The sequence below is a fragment of the Drosophila sechellia genome, chromosome 2R (genome assembly GCF_004382195.2).
Source record: "Drosophila sechellia strain sech25 chromosome 2R, ASM438219v1, whole genome shotgun sequence".
Classification (NCBI taxonomy): domain Eukaryota; kingdom Metazoa; phylum Arthropoda; class Insecta; order Diptera; family Drosophilidae; genus Drosophila; species Drosophila sechellia.
The window spans coordinates 6,091,231-6,108,350 of record NC_045950.1 but is presented as its reverse complement, the minus strand read 5'-3'; the positions used below and the strand labels follow the sequence as shown (position 1 = coordinate 6,108,350).

The 17,120-nt window shown below is 46.8% G+C and overlaps 5 protein-coding genes across 6 annotated transcripts; 2 read left to right on the top strand and 3 right to left on the bottom strand.

Moving 5' to 3' along the window:
- The first annotated feature begins 131 nt into the window (after nt 1–131).
- Nucleotides 132–9,095, top strand: LOC6608426 (oxysterol-binding protein-related protein 9). Of its 2 annotated transcripts, XM_032716611.1 has the most exons (15): nt 132–541; nt 2,037–2,165; nt 2,652–2,888; nt 2,962–3,039; nt 4,367–4,610; nt 4,722–4,845; nt 5,795–6,202; nt 6,263–6,414; nt 6,474–6,575; nt 6,633–6,807; nt 6,869–7,004; nt 7,061–7,147; nt 7,575–7,696; nt 7,792–7,897; nt 7,951–9,095. In XM_032716611.1, the coding sequence occupies exons 1-15, from the start codon at nt 374–376 to the stop codon at nt 8,035–8,037; spliced, it is 2,355 nt and encodes a 784-aa protein (XP_032572502.1). In that variant the 5' UTR covers nt 132–373; the 3' UTR covers nt 8,038–9,095. The 2 variants fall into 2 exon arrangements, with proteins under 2 accessions (XP_032572502.1, XP_032572503.1); XM_032716612.1 differs by lacking the exons at nt 132–541; nt 2,037–2,165; nt 2,652–2,888; ... (1 more) ...; nt 4,367–4,610; nt 4,722–4,845 and adding an exon at nt 5,354–5,580.
- LOC6608428 (elongation of very long chain fatty acids protein AAEL008004) lies at nt 644–1,905 on the bottom strand. The gene is made up of 5 exons (XM_002033126.2): nt 1,777–1,905; nt 1,612–1,720; nt 1,392–1,485; nt 1,090–1,336; nt 644–1,031 (listed from the first exon to the last, which is right to left on the bottom strand). Exons 1-5 carry the CDS (start codon nt 1,790–1,792, stop codon nt 697–699), a joined length of 801 nt encoding a protein of 266 aa, XP_002033162.1. The 5' UTR covers nt 1,793–1,905; the 3' UTR covers nt 644–696.
- On the bottom strand, nt 2,894–4,381 carry LOC6608427. Its single transcript, XM_002033125.2, has one exon. It carries the CDS (start codon nt 4,027–4,029, stop codon nt 3,055–3,057), a length of 975 nt encoding a protein of 324 aa, XP_002033161.1. The 5' UTR covers nt 4,030–4,381; the 3' UTR covers nt 2,894–3,054.
- Nucleotides 9,096–9,445: 350 nt separating the features above from the next.
- Nucleotides 9,446–15,439, top strand: LOC6608424 (protein transport protein Sec24A). The gene is made up of 10 exons (XM_032716610.1): nt 9,446–9,627; nt 10,581–12,101; nt 12,163–12,289; nt 12,354–12,853; nt 12,907–13,132; nt 13,237–13,859; nt 13,915–14,147; nt 14,201–14,298; nt 14,352–14,490; nt 14,553–15,439. The coding sequence occupies exons 2-10, from the start codon at nt 10,605–10,607 to the stop codon at nt 14,662–14,664; spliced, it is 3,555 nt and encodes a 1,184-aa protein (XP_032572501.1). The 5' UTR covers nt 9,446–9,627; nt 10,581–10,604; the 3' UTR covers nt 14,665–15,439.
- Nucleotides 15,440–15,550: 111 nt separating this feature from the next.
- Nucleotides 15,551–17,107, bottom strand: LOC6608423 (uncharacterized zinc finger protein CG12744). The gene is made up of 3 exons (XM_002033121.2): nt 16,956–17,107; nt 15,821–16,888; nt 15,551–15,764 (listed from the first exon to the last, which is right to left on the bottom strand). Exons 2-3 carry the CDS (start codon nt 16,264–16,266, stop codon nt 15,728–15,730), a joined length of 483 nt encoding a protein of 160 aa, XP_002033157.1. The 5' UTR covers nt 16,267–16,888; nt 16,956–17,107; the 3' UTR covers nt 15,551–15,727.
- Between the last annotated feature and the right edge of the window lie 13 nt (nt 17,108–17,120).

Sequence of the window (17,120 nt, the reverse complement as noted above, 5' to 3'; positions counted from 1 at the left end):
ATTACCATTTTCCATATGACTCCAAATTTGTAAGGTGTGCTAGGTGGTATAGTAGGTGGTATATTCCAGCGGTCGCCGAGCGGCCACACTCGAGCTGCGATTAGGAGGGCTTGGAAATCATCGATGTTTACGTACATCGATAGTTGGCAGGGCTTTGCTTTGTTTTGCAAATTCCAAGCGGAGTTGAGGCTGTGACAGATTGCGGGTGCGAGTTGTGAAGCAACATTGCGTCATCATCAGCTCCTGGCCAGAAAAGAGCTCAGGGAACGAGGCAGGTCCGCGCCCGGGGACAAGGAAAGCCTTCAGCCACGAGGACGCAGAGGGATCAAAGGCGGAGGAGGAGGCGGTGGCCGTGTCACGGGAGCTGGATCAAATGGCCAGCACCACTGGAAGTGCCCCCAGCCTGGGACCGCCCCAGAGCGGGAGTGGTGGATCTGGCACATTGGAGGGCACGCTAAGCAAGTGGACCAATGTAATGAAGGGCTGGCAGTACCGCTTCTTCGTTCTGGACGAGAATGCTGGTCTGCTGTCCTACTACACGGTGAGTGGCTGCAGTGCACCTCCTGACTGAAACCCATATCGCACCCAGAACGAACTCCCAATGGCCCGCAGTCTTATCTTATCTGCTATAGATACATTTGGATACATATACAAACTTGTTGGTACCCTTTTATTGCGTGATTTGTGGACATGGGATTACTTTTTTGAGTCTGGCTGAGGGGTCTGACTCTTGCGCCGCTGCGAGGCTTGATAGGCACTATTGTAGAAGTCGTAAAACCCGTAGAACATGCCTCCGATGACGGTGGTGAAGTAGAGGAGCACTAGGGGCGGCATGCCGCACAATACCAGCTGGGAAGCAACCTGCGTGAGGATGAAGGCAAACTGTGTCATCTGAATCACTGTGATGCACTTCTTTACTGGGGTTAGGGCCTGCACCAAGGTCTTATCCGCCACTGCAGCCACAAAGTAGTACGAGTACATGATAACGTGGACGATAGAATTCAAGAACACGCAGAAGTAAGCAGCAGAACCTGTAGAATTGAACGCATTTATGAAAATGATCGGTCACCCAGCAGCCGGCTAGCTTACCATTTTTGTTCAAGTTGATCAGTACGTAGACCAGCGTTACCGTAGAGAAGTGATGAAAGATGTGCAGCTTAGACACCTGGTTTTGTTTCTTGCGAAGCACAAAGATCACGGTTTCAATCAACTCGGAGATCTTTAGCCAGAAAAGAAAGTAGGCCAAGTTGTAGTACCGCCTCACGAGCTCTGGGCTGCTCCCGATGTCGCGGCACTTCCAAAATATGTATATGGTGTTGTCCGTAATGTACAGGACCTGCGGGAGAAAAATCAATTAGCCAATGGTGCTGCTGTAAACTGCAAATATCCACCTCTTTGATAACATATATGCAGGAAACCACCTGAATGAAGTTATGTAGCAAGATCAGCCGCTTGAGCTCGTAAGGTTTGCGCCATTCCATGAAACTATAAGCGAGGGATTAAAGGTCTTCTTTCTTAAATAAGTAAGCCAGCGAATCCACTGAATTGCTAATGTCCAGTCCACTGACCCGCATGCAAACAAGCGACTCTGGCATTAGCATGTGAACTTACTGCGGACCCGCTTTGGTGACGAAGTACAGATAGAGGACCAGCACGGTGATCATGTACCAGGGATCCTTATACATCGTGGGAATGTCCACCACCGATTGCAAATTTGGACCTGCAATTCGATTGAAGGCATGAGACAGTTTTTTGACAAGTCCAAGAGGGGCTCACTTGCTGTCGCCTCCATTTTGCTTCTTTGTGTTGGGCTTCCGCTGGCCTGTATCCTTTAGGTGGCGTCGGACTGGTGGACTGCAGCTCTACAGCCTCGACCGCTGGCGAACATTTAAGCGTGAACAGCACGCCGACCACTGTTTTTATTTCCCCCAAGCATTGATTAGAATACATTAATTTATAGCACGCGTAATAGCCCTTTGACAGCACGAGCTGCGATTTAATGAACTTGCCTAATTTCGACTGAATTTCTGTTACAGTCGAAGGAGAAGATGATAAAGGGCGTGAGGCGTGGTTGTGTGCGATTAAAGGATGCGCTAATCGGAATCGACGACCAGGAGGACAACACATTCACGATCACTGTGGACCATAAGACCTTCCACTTTCAGGTAAGTTTGTCCTAAGTAAATGGAAATAAAGATTGTCTATGGAAAGCTTGATCGAGAACAATATTTAACAGTTTCACTAATAGTTCAGAAATCACCGTAATAGCTTAAATACAACATTACTTGTTTTATGAACCGAAGAACCAGGTCATTCTCAATTCCACACTTGCATTGATTTGTTATGACGTCTAGTGGTATACGTAAGCGAGAACTATGTAGATCAAGAGGGCAGCACGTTTCTTTTAGCAATTCGCGGTTTCGTAGCAAAAGATATAAAGCAAGCATGATGGCCTATCCGCTGGGTAAGCAGAGTTTTCGTCCTATTACCGGAAAAGGGTATCCGGGCATCGACCAAGAAACCACTGTCTGGTCCTCACGTTCTACCTTTTGTTTGACTTTGTTGCCTTGATGTAACGATAAAACTTTTCCCAATACCCACACACAAGCAAAGGAGCCCACTAAACTTGTCAACTTTCCAAACGTTTGCAGGCGCGACACAACGAGGAGCGGGAGCAGTGGGTGCGCCGCCTGGAGGACACCATTCGACGCCACGCGAACCGGTCGCGTCTGTGGGACAGCCAAAGCGCTTTCTACATCGCCGGTGGCTACACGAAGGAAGGGGGCGGGAGCGGAACAGGCGGCAGAAGACCCAACCACCTGGAGTTGGTGGCGCGCCGTGTTTCCGAGGCAGATGCCTACCTCCAGCTGATGATTGAGCAAACGAACGTGAGTATTGTGCCACGTAATGCAGGCATTATGCAATTTATTGTGATTTTTTCTCGTTCTCTGTCCTGCCCAGTTGCTGGACAAACGCATCGCGGAGCTGACCGATCCGGTGGAGCAGTCTAAGTGCAAGGCACTCCAGGACAACGCAAATGTAAGTAAACAGCGGTTACACGTTTCCCTCTGCCTCAGTAACTAGAACCTCCAGGTGCAGTTCGTCACGAAAGTTGTTTGAAAGTTTATCCACTTCGGCGTACGTCAGACGCCAGTAGCTTTCGTCGACTGCCATGTAGTAGTCCGCGTCCCAGTTATTATTAACCTTTCGAACACCTAAAACACAGCTGGTTTTTAGTGCAACATCTCTTCCATAGAGACTAAGCGTAACGTTCAACTGCAGTCCATCGCTGGGTGTAACCAGCCAGAGGACGAACTCGCTCTTAGCCACAGGGCTATCTGGTGAACGCCTATCCCGCAGAGCCGATTTGGGATATGTCTGGGAAATTAGCACCACCACCGGGATGTGACCTTCCAGGTGCGAGTGTTGGTTCAGCAGGAATCTGTTATAGGGCTCACATTGTCGCTGGGATATCAATAACTGTTGTGCATTGTAAGCCAGGAGCCCCAACACCTGGTTATCAGGATTCTTACAGCTCGTCGGCTTAAAAGAAAGCACAGCCCGCTCATGTTTCCCTACGGGAAGGAAGCGCTGCAAGGAAGCTTCCTTGTTCTCATGATCACAGAGGTAGTGCAGCAAAAGCAACTGGCTGTCTATTCGTCTTTGGCAGCTCTCAAAGAGACAATTTTTTACCTCGCACTTTATCAAGAGCTTGTTGGGTATGGTATCATCGTCCTTCAAAGGGACTTGACCTTCATCTGGAGGAGCAGCCTCAATGGTACCAAACATCGACTGAGACATTAGCTTTCCCTGATGCAGCTGAACCTTCTGCTGGTCATCCAGCTGTTGCATTCCAACGCGAAGTGTTTCCATATTTTCGTTGAGCTCCTTTATATCCGCTTTCAAATTGAACATGGTGTTCACCTTGTTCTTCATCTCCAAGTGCGCTTCCTCACGCTTCTTTTTATACTCTTCGAATTGTGCGTACAACTTGTCGGCGCTGTGGAGCTGTGGGTCCAGAAACTCCATTGCGGATTAGCGCTAATTTTAGCCTTTAAACCTCAAATGTAGTTCGATTTGCTTGAAGTGCTGGAAATTTAGAGAATTCGTTGCGGGATTGTGTGTTTGTTATCCCAGTGAAGTTTGTGGTTGGAATCGTATATCCAGGCCCACTGGGCCACCCACTCATATCGATTTCCAATGCAAGTTCAGGGTTAAGAGGCGGCCAGATGCAAAAGCCTGAGAGAATGTCAATCGACCGGCAGCTGGCCACCCATGGCAGCTGCTCACTTCGTCTGCAAACTTTGGCAAAGCCAAACCACTTTTTTCACCACTCCCGTTGGCTAATACGTAGTTCTCATTTCAGGCCATGCTGGATCACATTAAGCACTCGATTGTTAGCCTGCAGATTGCCAAAAACATGGCCCACCCCATAAATGGAATCTACAACGGCCCACCGGCCACGGCCTCCACTAGTTCCTCAACCAGTGGAGTTGCCATGGGCAGTTGTAACAACATCCAGGCAGGTGGCCTTAAGGTGCCCCTAGAGGGTCAAGTGATAGGCAAGGGTGAGCTGGTCGACGACGAGGAAGACTCGGCCACTGAGAACGGTGAGTGCTCTTGGCCAAGCAACTGGTCATCGAGCCAGGGTCAAGCGGTTCGAAATTAATGCGAAAGCTCAATTTGCATTACCCCCGATAATCTGGCATTAATCTTGGCAGCCACCACCGCTCCTTTGGGTTTAGTTGTGCCAGCGACCTCATACTCGAGCAGCGAGGGCGAGGATGACTTCTACGATGCCTACGACGATCCCTTCACCAGCATTGGCAGCTCCCCGATTGGCTGGTAAGTGGACCACTTGTGCAGGTCTTACAAGTAGCATATAAGACAGCCCCTTGACCAAGTGCGCCGACTGGCCATCAATCAGATGCGATGCGGCAGCCGGCAAGCGTGCTATGTTATGTGTGATGTGTGCTGCGTGCTAATATTACGCATTCATTGCCCCCAGCCCGGAACCCCCCGCTCCGGCTCTACATCTCCTCCTTCTCCTTTGGAAAGGCGCATGCGCCTAAGCAGCGCATGCAAAATGCAATGCCCGAAGTTCGTCGCAGTCGTAGTTTCGGGGCAGCCTGTAATTTCTGCCAAGTCGCGTGTAAATAATAAATACAAAACCTTCTCCTCCGTCTCAACGGGCTCCCTTCGAAGCTTTGTTGGCACAGCTGACAACGCTTTGTCGTCGGCGACTCGCTTCGTCATCGACATCCTTCGGCCTAGTCTTAGCTAAAGTCGCCTTTGTGTATGCCTGTCAGTTCTAGTTTCGTTCGTCATCGCCTCGCAGTGTCAAAGAGCTCCTTTGGGTGCAAGTGGCCCCCCTCGGCTCTCCGTTGGATTTTCCAGTAGTTTTTTTGTTTTCCAGTAAATAGCCTAGACTATTCGGCGGCTTTTGTCTACGCTTCGATTCGGTAGCTTCCGTTTTATACCCGAAATTATGCAGGCGCTGGGAGTGCAGTAACGCATACGGCCAGCATCAGCGGCTGAAACCACCATGTTTAAGAAGTGGGTCCGACGCGTTAGCCTGAGGTGAGAATGTACAGTATAGAATGTACATATATGTGTGCCAGGTCGACGTAAGTGCTTCCCTCATAAATTGCAAATGAAGCCAGCAACTGAGGTGGCAAAGGAGGCGGATGTGGGTTGAGGATGCTGTTGTGCCCCGTGTTTAAAGATTTATTCAAGGCATAGCCGGAATCCTAATCAACAAGTCCTGATTTTACTCTCATTTTTCATTGAACAGCGCAACGCGAGGCTTTGCGGAAACCACATCGCCTACGCATGAAAAGGCACCGGATGGATTTGCCAATGCCGAGCCAGTGGCTGTGGGCGATTCAGTTGCCCCCCAAACGCTGCCAGAGATCGATGAAAGTGTTGCCGATGCGGACACCAGCATTAAGACAGCGAGGACCGCAGTAAGTTCCCGAAGTGCCAGCTATGATAACGGAATAGACTACGACGCCCTGTACGAGGAGGAGGAGGAGACGGACCTCAGTATGGAGGCGCACGGATCGATGATCACGCACTTGCTGTCCCAGGTTAAAATCGGCATGGACCTCACGAAAGTGGTACTGCCCACGTTTATTCTGGAGCGCCGCTCGCTGCTGGAGATGTACGCCGATTACTTTGCTCATCCCGATCTGTTTATAAAGTATGCCCAAGTTCAAGGCGTTACATCAATAATATCACTTATAAGCATCTTACCCAATAGAATATCGGATCTGGATGATCCACGCGACAGAATCGTCCAGGTCTGCCGCTGGTATATGAGTGCTTACCATGCTGGGCGCAAAAGTGCAGTAGCCAAGAAGCCGTACAATCCAATTTTGGGAGAAGTATTTCAGTGCCATTGGGACATTCCTGGTAGGCAATGCAAAACAAGCTACTGTTGTCCACCACTTACATGTTTTCCATAATATTAGGGATATCCCAAGACGCTCAGGAGGTACGCGACGGTCCAGTGCCTTGGTGCCGGCGGGATCAACTCACCTTTCTAGCTGAGCAAGTGTCTCACCATCCGCCAAGTAATATATATATATATAGACAAGACTTTCTTATGTTTACGCATTTATATGTTTCAGTTTCTGCCTTTTATGCGGAGCATTATAATAAAAAAATAACATTTGCGGCCCATGTGTGGACCAAGTCGAAGTTCTTGGGGCTCTCCATTGGAGTTCATAACATAGGTGAGGGTGTTGTGACCCTGGTGGATCGCAGCGAGGAGTACATAGTGACCTTCCCCAACGGCTACGGCAGGTGAGAACGTGTATCTAGTGTTTCTGCTTACAAACAACTGATGAATATTTCCATTACCTAGGTCTATTCTTACGGTGCCTTGGATTGAGCTCGGTGGTTCGGTGGAGATCAAGTGTCCGCAGTCTGGATACTATGCCAACGTGGAGTTCCTTACCAAGCCATTCTATGGCGGCAAACGGAACAGGGTCTCGGCGGAGGTGACTATCTCTTGATGTGCACCTTCGATTTGGTTATTAATTTGGATAATCCGTAGGTCTATGCGCCAAGCGAAAAGAAGCCTTTCGTATCTATTACGGGCGAGTGGAGTGGTTTGATGGAGGCCAAATGGCATGATAAAAACGTAAGTCGTTCAAAATATGTTTGGTTAATGTTTGTAGTGTACTATTATATATGGTTTCTGTAAATGTTGATCCTTTACTTGTACTTTTTCCTCCGCATACTGCGCAAAACGCTGCAACAAACAACCCCACGAGTTGGCAGCCACATCCACCCTTCACAACCCCACCTAGACCTCTACTTACTATCCACGATTCTTCTGCTTTTCTCTTAAATAGCTCGGGAGCATTTCCTCTGTGTGTTTACTTTGTTTGTCTAGAAAATCGAACCCACAAATTAATCCTATGCCTGATTGTCCAACGTTGTATTCAAATTGTTGCTATCTGTACTTATATATGTATATATATATGATTGTTGTGTGTTCAGTATTACACCCAATCCGAATCAGTTGACCACATAGTGAATCTGAATGAATCTCTTGAATTTTCTAGAAAACCGAAGTATTCGTCGACGTAAATCGCATACCCATATTTAAGAAACAAGTTCGACCAATCGTTGAGCAGGATGAGTACGAATCGCGACGCGTTTGGAAGGAAGTGACAGCGGGACTCAAGTAAACAGCATACCAATCTGCCATACCAATTATTCCCTGACCCTCACTTGCGAGTCATGAAAAATGTAATCTCTTTGTTCGTTGCTCTTCCGCAGGTTCAATGACATCGAGCGCGCTACAACTGCCAAATTCGTTGTGGAGCAACAGCAGCGTGATCAAGCCAAGGTGCGCAAGGAATACGATCTAGCCTGGGAGCACAAGGTATGTCACCACGATATAGGGTAAATCAGTTGACAGATAACATTCGTCCACAGCACTTTAAGCCCGTGGGCGACAACTGGATCTACGCCAAGCCGCTGAGTCAGCGCATGTATATGCAGGAGAAAGAGGCCAAGAGATAATGCCTCCGACTGACATCGAGAGCAACAACACCAAAAACGTCTATATAATATGGATCATATCAAGAACGAGCCTCAACTATATGTTTAATTCCACAAGTGCGCAAACCTCTCAACACTGACGATACAACGTAACGAATGCAGGAAAAGTTAGAGCAACAACTGAACTGGCGAAGGAGATCCACGATGGAGGCTCCAGGGTTTGGTTATTGTAAATAATATACACAGAGAAAAAGAATAGAGTAAAGCTCTGCTCATTAGGTTGGAACGCGAGTCAAACCCGGCAGCTCAGCGGAGACAGAAGAATCAAACACTCACAGTTTCTATACAGAATTAACGATTATTATTTACTACTAAGTACTAGTGTGTTTCAAAGGCAATCGCAGTAAACTGCAACACAATGACACCTATTCAATACCTTTTACATTACTAACATTTACTAACTAGCAACAAAGAAAGAAATCCAATACATAATGGGATATATCAAAAGTAGTAGATTACAAAATGATAGTTACTTAAGGATAGAGATTCTATTTTTGAAATAAAAGACTCTGCTATAGACAAAATACAATACCGACACGCTAGTATCCGACAGATACTGCCCCTCGCTTCTTTCCAAGACCCCAGGACAGACACACGGACATAGAACACACGGTGCACAATGATTTTCCAGTCGCATAGTTTATTAATCAAATACGATTACCTTTAGTATTATGTTTCGAATTCCAATTGTCACAATAATAACAATAAAGCTTTACCAACAGTCCGCTGCTGACACACCTTTACACCTTACTGTAATAGAATCCAATTGATAACCGAACTCCTAGACACGGTGAAAAATAAACATTACATTTAATTTATAACTTTATAACTTACAAGCCAGAAAGCAACACCACCCACACAGCAAATCTACCGACTACTCTCACGCAAAGTTAACGCAAAATGAAACGAATAAAGTAAATACGCTTCGAAATTGATTTAAAGTAATATTTAACGAACTAGTTACCACGTAGAATAAAAGAATTGTAATCCCAATGGCTTTAATTGGAACTTATATCCAAGCCCGGGTGAAACTTGTATATATTTTTGCGATTTTCTTTTTAACCAACGTGTTAATTGAGAAACTGAGCTAATACCCCAAGCAGATTGATTGAAACGGATACAAATATTGCAAATAAAGCGATTTGTTCTTTAAGCAGTTGTGATGGATTTTGGATTTCGGGCTTATGATCATTTAAAAATGCGACATACTCCTATCATTAACAGAGTTTTATAATATACTTTGCTTATCTTCTCTGATAAACATTGCGTTAAGTTTTAAATTTGAATTGTTACAAAAATAATGTTACCTTGGTATCGATAGCCTTTTATTTGCAATCGAAAGGCGACCCAGAGCAGTGTCATCTCTTTTTTAAAACGCACGGTCACACTATTGACGTGGCCTCAAAATTTTTTGTTCTCCGGAAAATGCAAAAAGTTTGCATTTAAGTTAATTGTGCATAGCAGCGTACGACGCCAAGTCCAAAGAATCCGCCTGCCAATCTAGGACGTGTTCGCATCTATCCGGAGCACGCGAGGAGCGCTTGAAATCGTGTAAGAAAGAATCTAGTGCGGAAGGAAGTTTTGTGAGTGGAGAGAGCGTAGGGAAGTGCGAAAATCGTTTAATTTTCCTTCGCGAAGAAAAATCCAGCCAAGGACTCGACAAAATCCCAGAACAAAGAGTCCAGCCAGTGGTTTCCACATCTGTATTCGCTTTTTGTCTCACAACGAAAGGCGAAAAGCCAAATCATAGTCCGCAGCAAAATCGCCAATCAAGGGCGCAAGAAGAAGAGCCAACTACAAAGTGCAAGTGCTGGTCGAGGAACTTCATGCCAATGAAAACTGAAGCTCGGGAAGGTGATAAGTGATTGGTAACCATGTTATAGGCACCACATTCGATATGCCTTGATTGCCCCAATTTCTTTGAGTGGGTGGTGGGGTGGTGGGCGTGGCGGGTTGACTTCGCCAATAGGCACGTCATCAAAAATTCGCTTTGTTCAGGAGACGAATCCTTTCTCTTCCTGCTTGCCTCCACTGCATCTGGGTCACCAACCAAACCGACCCACCTTCTGCGATCGTTGATGGCGAGGTCAAATGCTTGGGGCACGCACACTTACACGTTGTTCATCACATAATAACCCATAACGATCTGCTGTCGAAGCTGTTTAAACAGCCAAATATGATATGAAATTATCACCCTATTTCCGACTTACTGTTGACGTAGACACAGTTCTGTAAACAATGGATCAAGACATTTACCAATAGCGCAGAATTTCGCATTCCATTTGATCAGCTATCACTGCAAATTCTACACTGTCTGTAAGCGGGAAAAGCATCCCGCTTGAGAACTTTACAACTTTTATCAGCCGCACATTGTTCATGTTACTCGTATTTTGGCATTGAACGATAAGATAATTCCTAGTTTCATGTCGGCATGTTCGGCAGCAACGCAACCTTCGTCAGTGATAAGATAGCAACTAAACAAAATGTAATTCTTCATCTTTCAGACCACAAACCTATGAATTAGCAGCATGTCGACTTACAATCCGAACTTCGTGCCTCCCGCCCACGCTCCTATGCCTCTGAACGGAAACAATTTTGTAAATGGTGTGCAAGGAAGCGTTCCGCAACAGCCAGGTGGTCCACCACCTGGTCAACAGTATATACCACAGAAGCAGCCACAACAGTTCCAGCAACCACCCCCTGCAGCAGCTTTTCCGGGAGCAGGAGCGGCAGGAAATGTGCCACCGCCGCAGCAGTTCAAGAGTGGTAATTCGAACCAGTTCTTGCCGCCCACGTCTGGAGCAGCTACACCTCTGCAGCAACTGCCGCCTAGCACGCTGCCGCCCCATCTGCGTCCGCCCACCGTTAACGGACCACCCATTACGAATGGCAGCAATGGGGCGTCCAGTGCGAACTCCTCGCGTACTGCATCCCCAAGGCCAATAGGAGCTGCCCCTCAATATGCTCAAGGACCAATTGCTGCAGCGCTGAACAATCCGCCCCTTGCGTCGGGACTGCGTCCTTCGCCCCAACCGACGCACCAATCTCTGACCAACTTGACGAGCAATCTGGAAAATCTTAACTTGAATACCAGCCGAGCAAATGGAGGTACCAGCGTTTTGCCACAGCCCCAAACTCAGCTACAGTACCCACCTCTAACGCAAAAGGATGGCAGGGGAGTGGCCTCGGCCCAGACGGGTCCACCGCAGTTCAACGACGCCAACAGTCTGTTGGCGGCCAGCGGAGAGGCCGCTGCAATAGTTCCCAATGCCATGGCGACGCCGTTTAGCGGACAAAAGCCTCCCAATTTGGCTCCAAATCCGGCCAAAATGTACGGAAGTGCCTCGGTGGCCAGTAGACCAACACCAGCGGGCCAGCGAATTCCATACGGAGTACCCCCACCAACTAACCCCGAGCAGCAGAGTCAGCAAAACAACAATCTACAGAATGCACCGCCGCCACCAAGAGCAGGAGCAGTATGGCCGCCGAGCTTACCAAATGTAGCGGCGCCGGGAGCCCAACCCATGATGCCGCCAGCTCAGCAGACATCACAGACGTATCCATACTCCCAAGTTTATCAACCAGCACCACAGCAACAGCCACCACCTCCTCAGCCTGCAGTGCAGCCACCGCCGCCGGGAATGTTCGGAACCCAACCCGCTGGAGCTCCACTGCAGTATCAGGCACAGGCGCCTCCTCAGGCTTACGGACAACATCCTCAGCAACAACCACAGAGTGCACCAGGGGGCCCTTATGGAACCAGTGGTCCACTAAACGTGGCTCAGCAGGGATTCAGCAGATTGTGGGGACAGGATACTATTGACCTGATGCAGAACCGGCATATTTTAACGCCGGCAACGTTGCCTCCGCCAAAAGTGGTTTTGCATAACCAGTTTCACGAGTCCATAAACTGTAGCCCGAGCATTATGCGCTGTACGCTGACCAAGATCCCTGAGAGCAACTCTCTGCTCCAGAAGTCACGTCTGCCCCTGGGTATTGTGATACATCCCTTCCGTGATGTCAATGTAAGAATTTTATTAAATATAATTTAATATTAAAGACTTTAACTTGGCAATCCTCCCACAGAGCCTCCCTGTTATTCAGTGCATCAACATTGTGCGTTGCCGGCTGTGCCGCACTTACATAAATCCCTTCGTGTACTTCGTGGACAGCAAGATGTGGAAGTGCAATCTGTGCTATCGAGTTAACGAATGTAATTGAAAAGAATTCCCAGCATATAATGGATTTAGTAATCCAATGTTTCTTTGTACATGCAGTGCCAGATGACTTTCAATTTGATCCGGCCACAAAGACATACGGCGACGTAACCCGAAGGCCCGAGGTTCGCTCTAGCACCATAGAGTTTATTGCTCCATCGGAGTACATGTTGCGACCGCCGCAGCCGGCCATGTACCTGTTTCTCTTCGATGTCTCTATAATCGCGCAGCAGAGTGGCTATCTGGAGGCCGCATGCGCCGTACTCAACCGGCACTTAGACGAGATGCCCGGTGACGCGAGGACCCAGGTGGGATTCATCTGCTTCGACAGCTTCGTGCACTTCTACAGCATGGCCGAGGGGCTCAACCAGCCGCACGAAATGACGCTGCTGGACATCGAAGACCCCTTCCTGCCACGTCCTGATAGTTTGCTGGTAAACCTGAAGGAGTGCAAGGAACTGGTGCGTGATCTATTAAAGCAGCTGCCTAAGCGGTTTGCCCACACCCACGATCCGGGGTCCGCCTTGGGTGCTGCTCTGCAGGTTGCTTTCAAGCTAATGGTGAGTTGAGTTATTCAAAGAGGAACCTTAATCATCGTGAATACTGCTTACAGCAAGCGTCTGGCGGACGGATAACCGTCTTTCAATCGTGCCTTCCCAACAAGGGACCCGGAGCTTTGGAGCCACGCGAAGATCCCAACAACCGCTCGGCAAAGGACGTTGCTCACCTTAACCCGGCAACGGACTTTTACAAGCGCTTTGCCCTAGAGTGCTCCGGCTATCAAATAGCCTGTGACCTCTTCCTGATGAACCAGCAGTACAGCGACATGGCAACCATTTGTAAGTGACTCTTAGTGATGTAAATTCAATCTGCCTTTTTGCATTAAGTTCTCTTTCGAGTAATAGAGCACCGTAGACTTATTGGAGTTTCATTTTCCCTATAGCTGGCATAAGCAAACACAGCGGCGGCTGTGTACACCACTTCCCGCTCTACCAGAAGACCAAGCCACACATGGTAGATTCGTTCCGGTCGTGTTTCAAGCGCTATCTTACCAGGAAAATAGGATTTGAGGCGGTAATGCGAATCCGCTGCACTCGTGGCCTGCAGGTGCATACATTCCATGGAAACTTCTTCGTGCGCTCCACGGACCTGCTCTCGTTGCCAAACGTGAATCCGGATGCGGGATATGGAATGCAGATCTCCTACGAGGAGAGCCTGACGGACGCGAAAACGATTTGCTTCCAAGCTGCGCTGCTCTATACGAACAGCGAAGGAGAGCGCCGAATCCGGGTGCACACCGTGTGCTTGCCGGTTACCGCTTCGCTTCCAGAGGTAATGCACTCAGCAGACACGGAAGCTATCATCGGACTGCTGTCCAAAATGGCGGTTGACCGGTCGGTCGCCTCGAACTTGTCAGACGCCCGCGATGCATTCATCAACGCTACGATCGACGTTTACAATGCCTTTAAGATAGCACAAAATCTGCCATCGGGACAGTCCGGTCAGCTGATAGCGCCGCGCAGCCTGGCGTTGCTCCCGCTCTACATCTTGGGCCTGCTTAAGCACGTGAGTTTTTTGCATATGATCTTAGTTATCGCAGCTAATTTCGGTTTTCCACTAGCCCGCTTTCCGTGTGGGAACTAGCACACGACTGGATGATCGGGTTTACGCCATGGATTGCATGAAAACGCTACCGCTGGACCAGCTAATGAAGTACGTGTACCCGGAGCTGTACAAGATTGATGCGTTGATCTACCACGCACGCAACTCGAACATTAGTTCGAACCAGGATGACGACGAGGACGAGGATGAACCGTTGCCGGAGCTGCCGCGTCTTCAATTGTCCGCGGAACAGTGAGTAGAGTTGATTTATTTTTGACCTTCGATAACGAACGCTTTAACTACAGCTTGGACTCTCGGTCAATTTTCCTAATGGATTGCGGCACTCTGATAATGATCTATGTCGGCCTCAATGTGCCGCCCGATGTCTTGGAGGCTGTGCTGGGTATGATCTTAAAATCCAACCAATTTGTGTTACTAACCTGTTTCTAATTTCAGGCATCAGCTCCACTGCAGAGCTGGGTGACTATGTATACGGATTGCCAAATGTTGTGAGCAACGAGAACGATGTGCTGAAGCGTTTTATTTTGCGACTCAACTACGATAAGCCCTACTCTGCGCTGGTGCAGATAATTAGGTAAGTGGACCACTATTAAAATGTTGTTAGTACCTTGCTAATTTTTGTATCTTAAATTAAAGGGACACGAGCACGGCCAAGGGCCAGTTCATCGAGAGATTAACCGACGATCGCAGTGAATCTAGTTTGTCATACTATGAATTTTTGCAACACATTCGGGCTCAGGTTAAATAGTACATAAGCAGGATATCCTACCACTATTGTATGCAGCATAAATACGAGTTTCTAAGAACCTAAAAACTCAGACTCTGGTGACTAGAAGCGAAGCGAATGCAGGTGACACTGGCGCGAAACAATGGAGACCAGTTCGGGACAGACATACACTTGATTCATCTTAACCACCCATCCCCAACCCACTCTCCCGGCTTAGGTAATTTTAAAGTGCATGTATTTATTTATTTGTTGATTTGTTGCACTAAAAATAAAATTAAATCAATTAATGATCATAGTAAATGCGAGAGAGCCAACTTGTCACAACAGAAACTAAGATATTGCCAGTTCGTTTAGGGCGAACATTAGTCAAAAGTTCAGCTAACCACCAGTCAGTAGAGCTCCCGAAGAAGAGGATGGCTCTGTTATTTATTATAGAAACTTTATGCAATAAACCAACGAAACTGTTGTACATTATGCTTTAGCGCGATTTTTGTTCGTTCCAACTGCTTCAATCATTCTGCAAACTTCTCAGCCCCACAAATTGTTATCGCTTACCCCAATTGTTTGCTGTTTTCAGTAGTATTTATTTTCCGGAGTCCAGAGAAACCTATATTTATTTATAAGTGTAAGGAAAGGCGCTTTGTTGCACTATAGTTAGCGAACTTATTTCAAACGAATGTACGGAAATAGATTTGGTATTGTGTATTGCATTCATTGGACTGCTAGGCAGTGAATGTCTTAAGCTTAGAAGGAATATTATACTGTATCAATAAAGAGACCCCATCCCTGTACTTCAGGTGGCGCAGTTGTCGTTCTTTGAGTGGGATAACTAATCGAAAAACCATATACAAATACTGTAGCATACTTTATACACATACGAGTACATCAAGATATAAAGCGAAATAAATTTTAATTAAATCATAAGGCAATGCGTTTTATTTTCATATATACAGGCACATCTGTTGCTTTCTTTCTTAAATCTTAATTTGATTGAGAATCACTTACAATGGATAGATGATGGCGCATAAGACTCAATAAGTCGGTGAGCCCTTGGCAATTTATTTTATGCTAGTTCTATATTCCTCTACATAAAAGAGTTGTCAGCGCCTAGCCAAAGATTCCTGCAAACATGTCAACTTTAATAATTTACAGATATGAATTGGGTATCTGGACTTACGGATTGAAGAAGGGGGAGCGCGGCGGATACTTCTTCTTCGGTGGAGGACACAAGATGGGATCTAGCTTATAATCGTTTGTTGTGTCTAAACTTCTGGGACTGTGGTGCTGCCAATCTAAGGACTTCTCATCTGGTTGGTAGCCATCGGTCGCGTGCTCAATCTTCACGTGTACCTTGAGATGATCCTGGAGCAGGAATACCTTCTCGCAGAGCTGGCATTGAAAGTGTCCCTCTGTGTTGGGCACATGGGCTTCATGGTATCTTTTGTAGTGCTGGTGCAGCTCCAGCGAGGATCGCATCGCGCGCCCGCATAGATCGCATGTTTGACCGGTGCTCACCGGCTGCGGAAAGTGTATTTGGAGGTGTTCGTCCAGCTTCTCAGTGGCATCAAAAGTCTGCTCGCACAGCAGACAGGAAAGTTGCACTTCATCCAACGCCGTTTCCATTATATATTTATTTCACATGCAACTTGTTTATTTTTATGTTAGCTTAGAAATATACCGTGGTAAACGAATGGAAACTCTCTCATATATTTTCAATTCATTAACTTGTGAACTGTGAAATTACTACTCCCATACGGTTCCTCGTGTTCTGCGTTATTCTCCGTTATTTACATGTTTTCTTTTCACGCAATGTCCAGACTAATCGATGCGCACTTAAATGTCACTAGTCTTCCCTTCGAATACAAGAAATCGACTATTCTTTCATTCTCCACAATCATTGTGAAAACTGGAGAGAGCGCAGTGTCATATCAGTGTTGCGCGTTTAGCTTCTTTTAGCTATAACAAAAACTAGCTATTGTGGGTAGTGCAACTTAGGGCAGATATCGATCAGCGCTGGTTCGACAAGTTATCGAAAAAAAAGAGCGCAGTCTAAAACAAACAGTACCCTTTTCTTTCCATATGAAATGGGTTCAATTCGGATGGTACAGTTAGCATAATTTTCTTTTCTTTCTAAACCTACACAGCATTATGTATGTACTCGATTTAGGAGTTTTTCTAGTAAAACAAATATTAGGCTTGCAACTTAGCCGAAAAATGTGCGCTCATATTTAAACCGCTTCCAAATCTGAAAAGGCAAATATTATAAGGAGAGATATACATATGTATGAATACATACAAATTCAAATATTTACCTAAATTATACTTTTGTATATATATTTTTGATCAGGATCAATAGCCGAGTCGCCGAAACGCCTCGAACTCAGAAACTATAAAAGTTAGTATGTTGAGATTAAGGATGCAGCTTCCAGAGACATAAACGCAGCGAAAGATATGAATTTTTAAATTCCGCGTTCGCC

Bases quoted from the DNA above. Each gene is read 5' to 3' on its own strand.
- LOC6608424 (XM_032716610.1), top strand. From the start codon at position 10,605: ATGTCGACTTACAATCCGAACTTCGTGCCTCCCGCCCACGCTCCTATG. The intron at 12,854-12,906 runs GTGAGTTGAGTT...TACTGCTTACAG, and splicing joins AGGTTGCTTTCAAGCTAATG to CAAGCGTCTGGCGGACGGAT. The intron at 14,491-14,552 runs GTAAGTGGACCA...CTTAAATTAAAG, and splicing joins GCGCTGGTGCAGATAATTAG to GGACACGAGCACGGCCAAGG.
- LOC6608426 (XM_032716611.1), top strand. From the start codon at position 374: ATGGCCAGCACCACTGGAAGTGCCCCCAGCCTGGGACCGCCCCAGAGC. The intron at 4,846-5,794 runs GTAAGTGGACCA...TTCATTGAACAG, and splicing joins GGCAGCTCCCCGATTGGCTG to CGCAACGCGAGGCTTTGCGG. The intron at 6,415-6,473 runs GTAGGCAATGCA...CCATAATATTAG, and splicing joins GTGCCATTGGGACATTCCTG to GGATATCCCAAGACGCTCAG.
- LOC6608427 (XM_002033125.2), bottom strand. From the start codon at position 4,029: ATGGAGTTTCTGGACCCACAGCTCCACAGCGCCGACAAGTTGTACGCA.
- LOC6608423 (XM_002033121.2), bottom strand. From the start codon at position 16,266: ATGGAAACGGCGTTGGATGAAGTGCAACTTTCCTGTCTGCTGTGCGAG. The intron at 15,765-15,820 runs GTAAGTCCAGAT...ACATGTTTGCAG, and splicing joins CGCTCCCCCTTCTTCAATCC to GAATCTTTGGCTAGGCGCTG.
- LOC6608428 (XM_002033126.2), bottom strand. The intron at 1,337-1,391 runs GTGGATATTTGC...TTTCTCCCGCAG, and splicing joins GCATATATGTTATCAAAGAG to GTCCTGTACATTACGGACAA. The intron at 1,032-1,089 runs GTAAGCTAGCCG...TCAATTCTACAG, and splicing joins GATCAACTTGAACAAAAATG to GTTCTGCTGCTTACTTCTGC.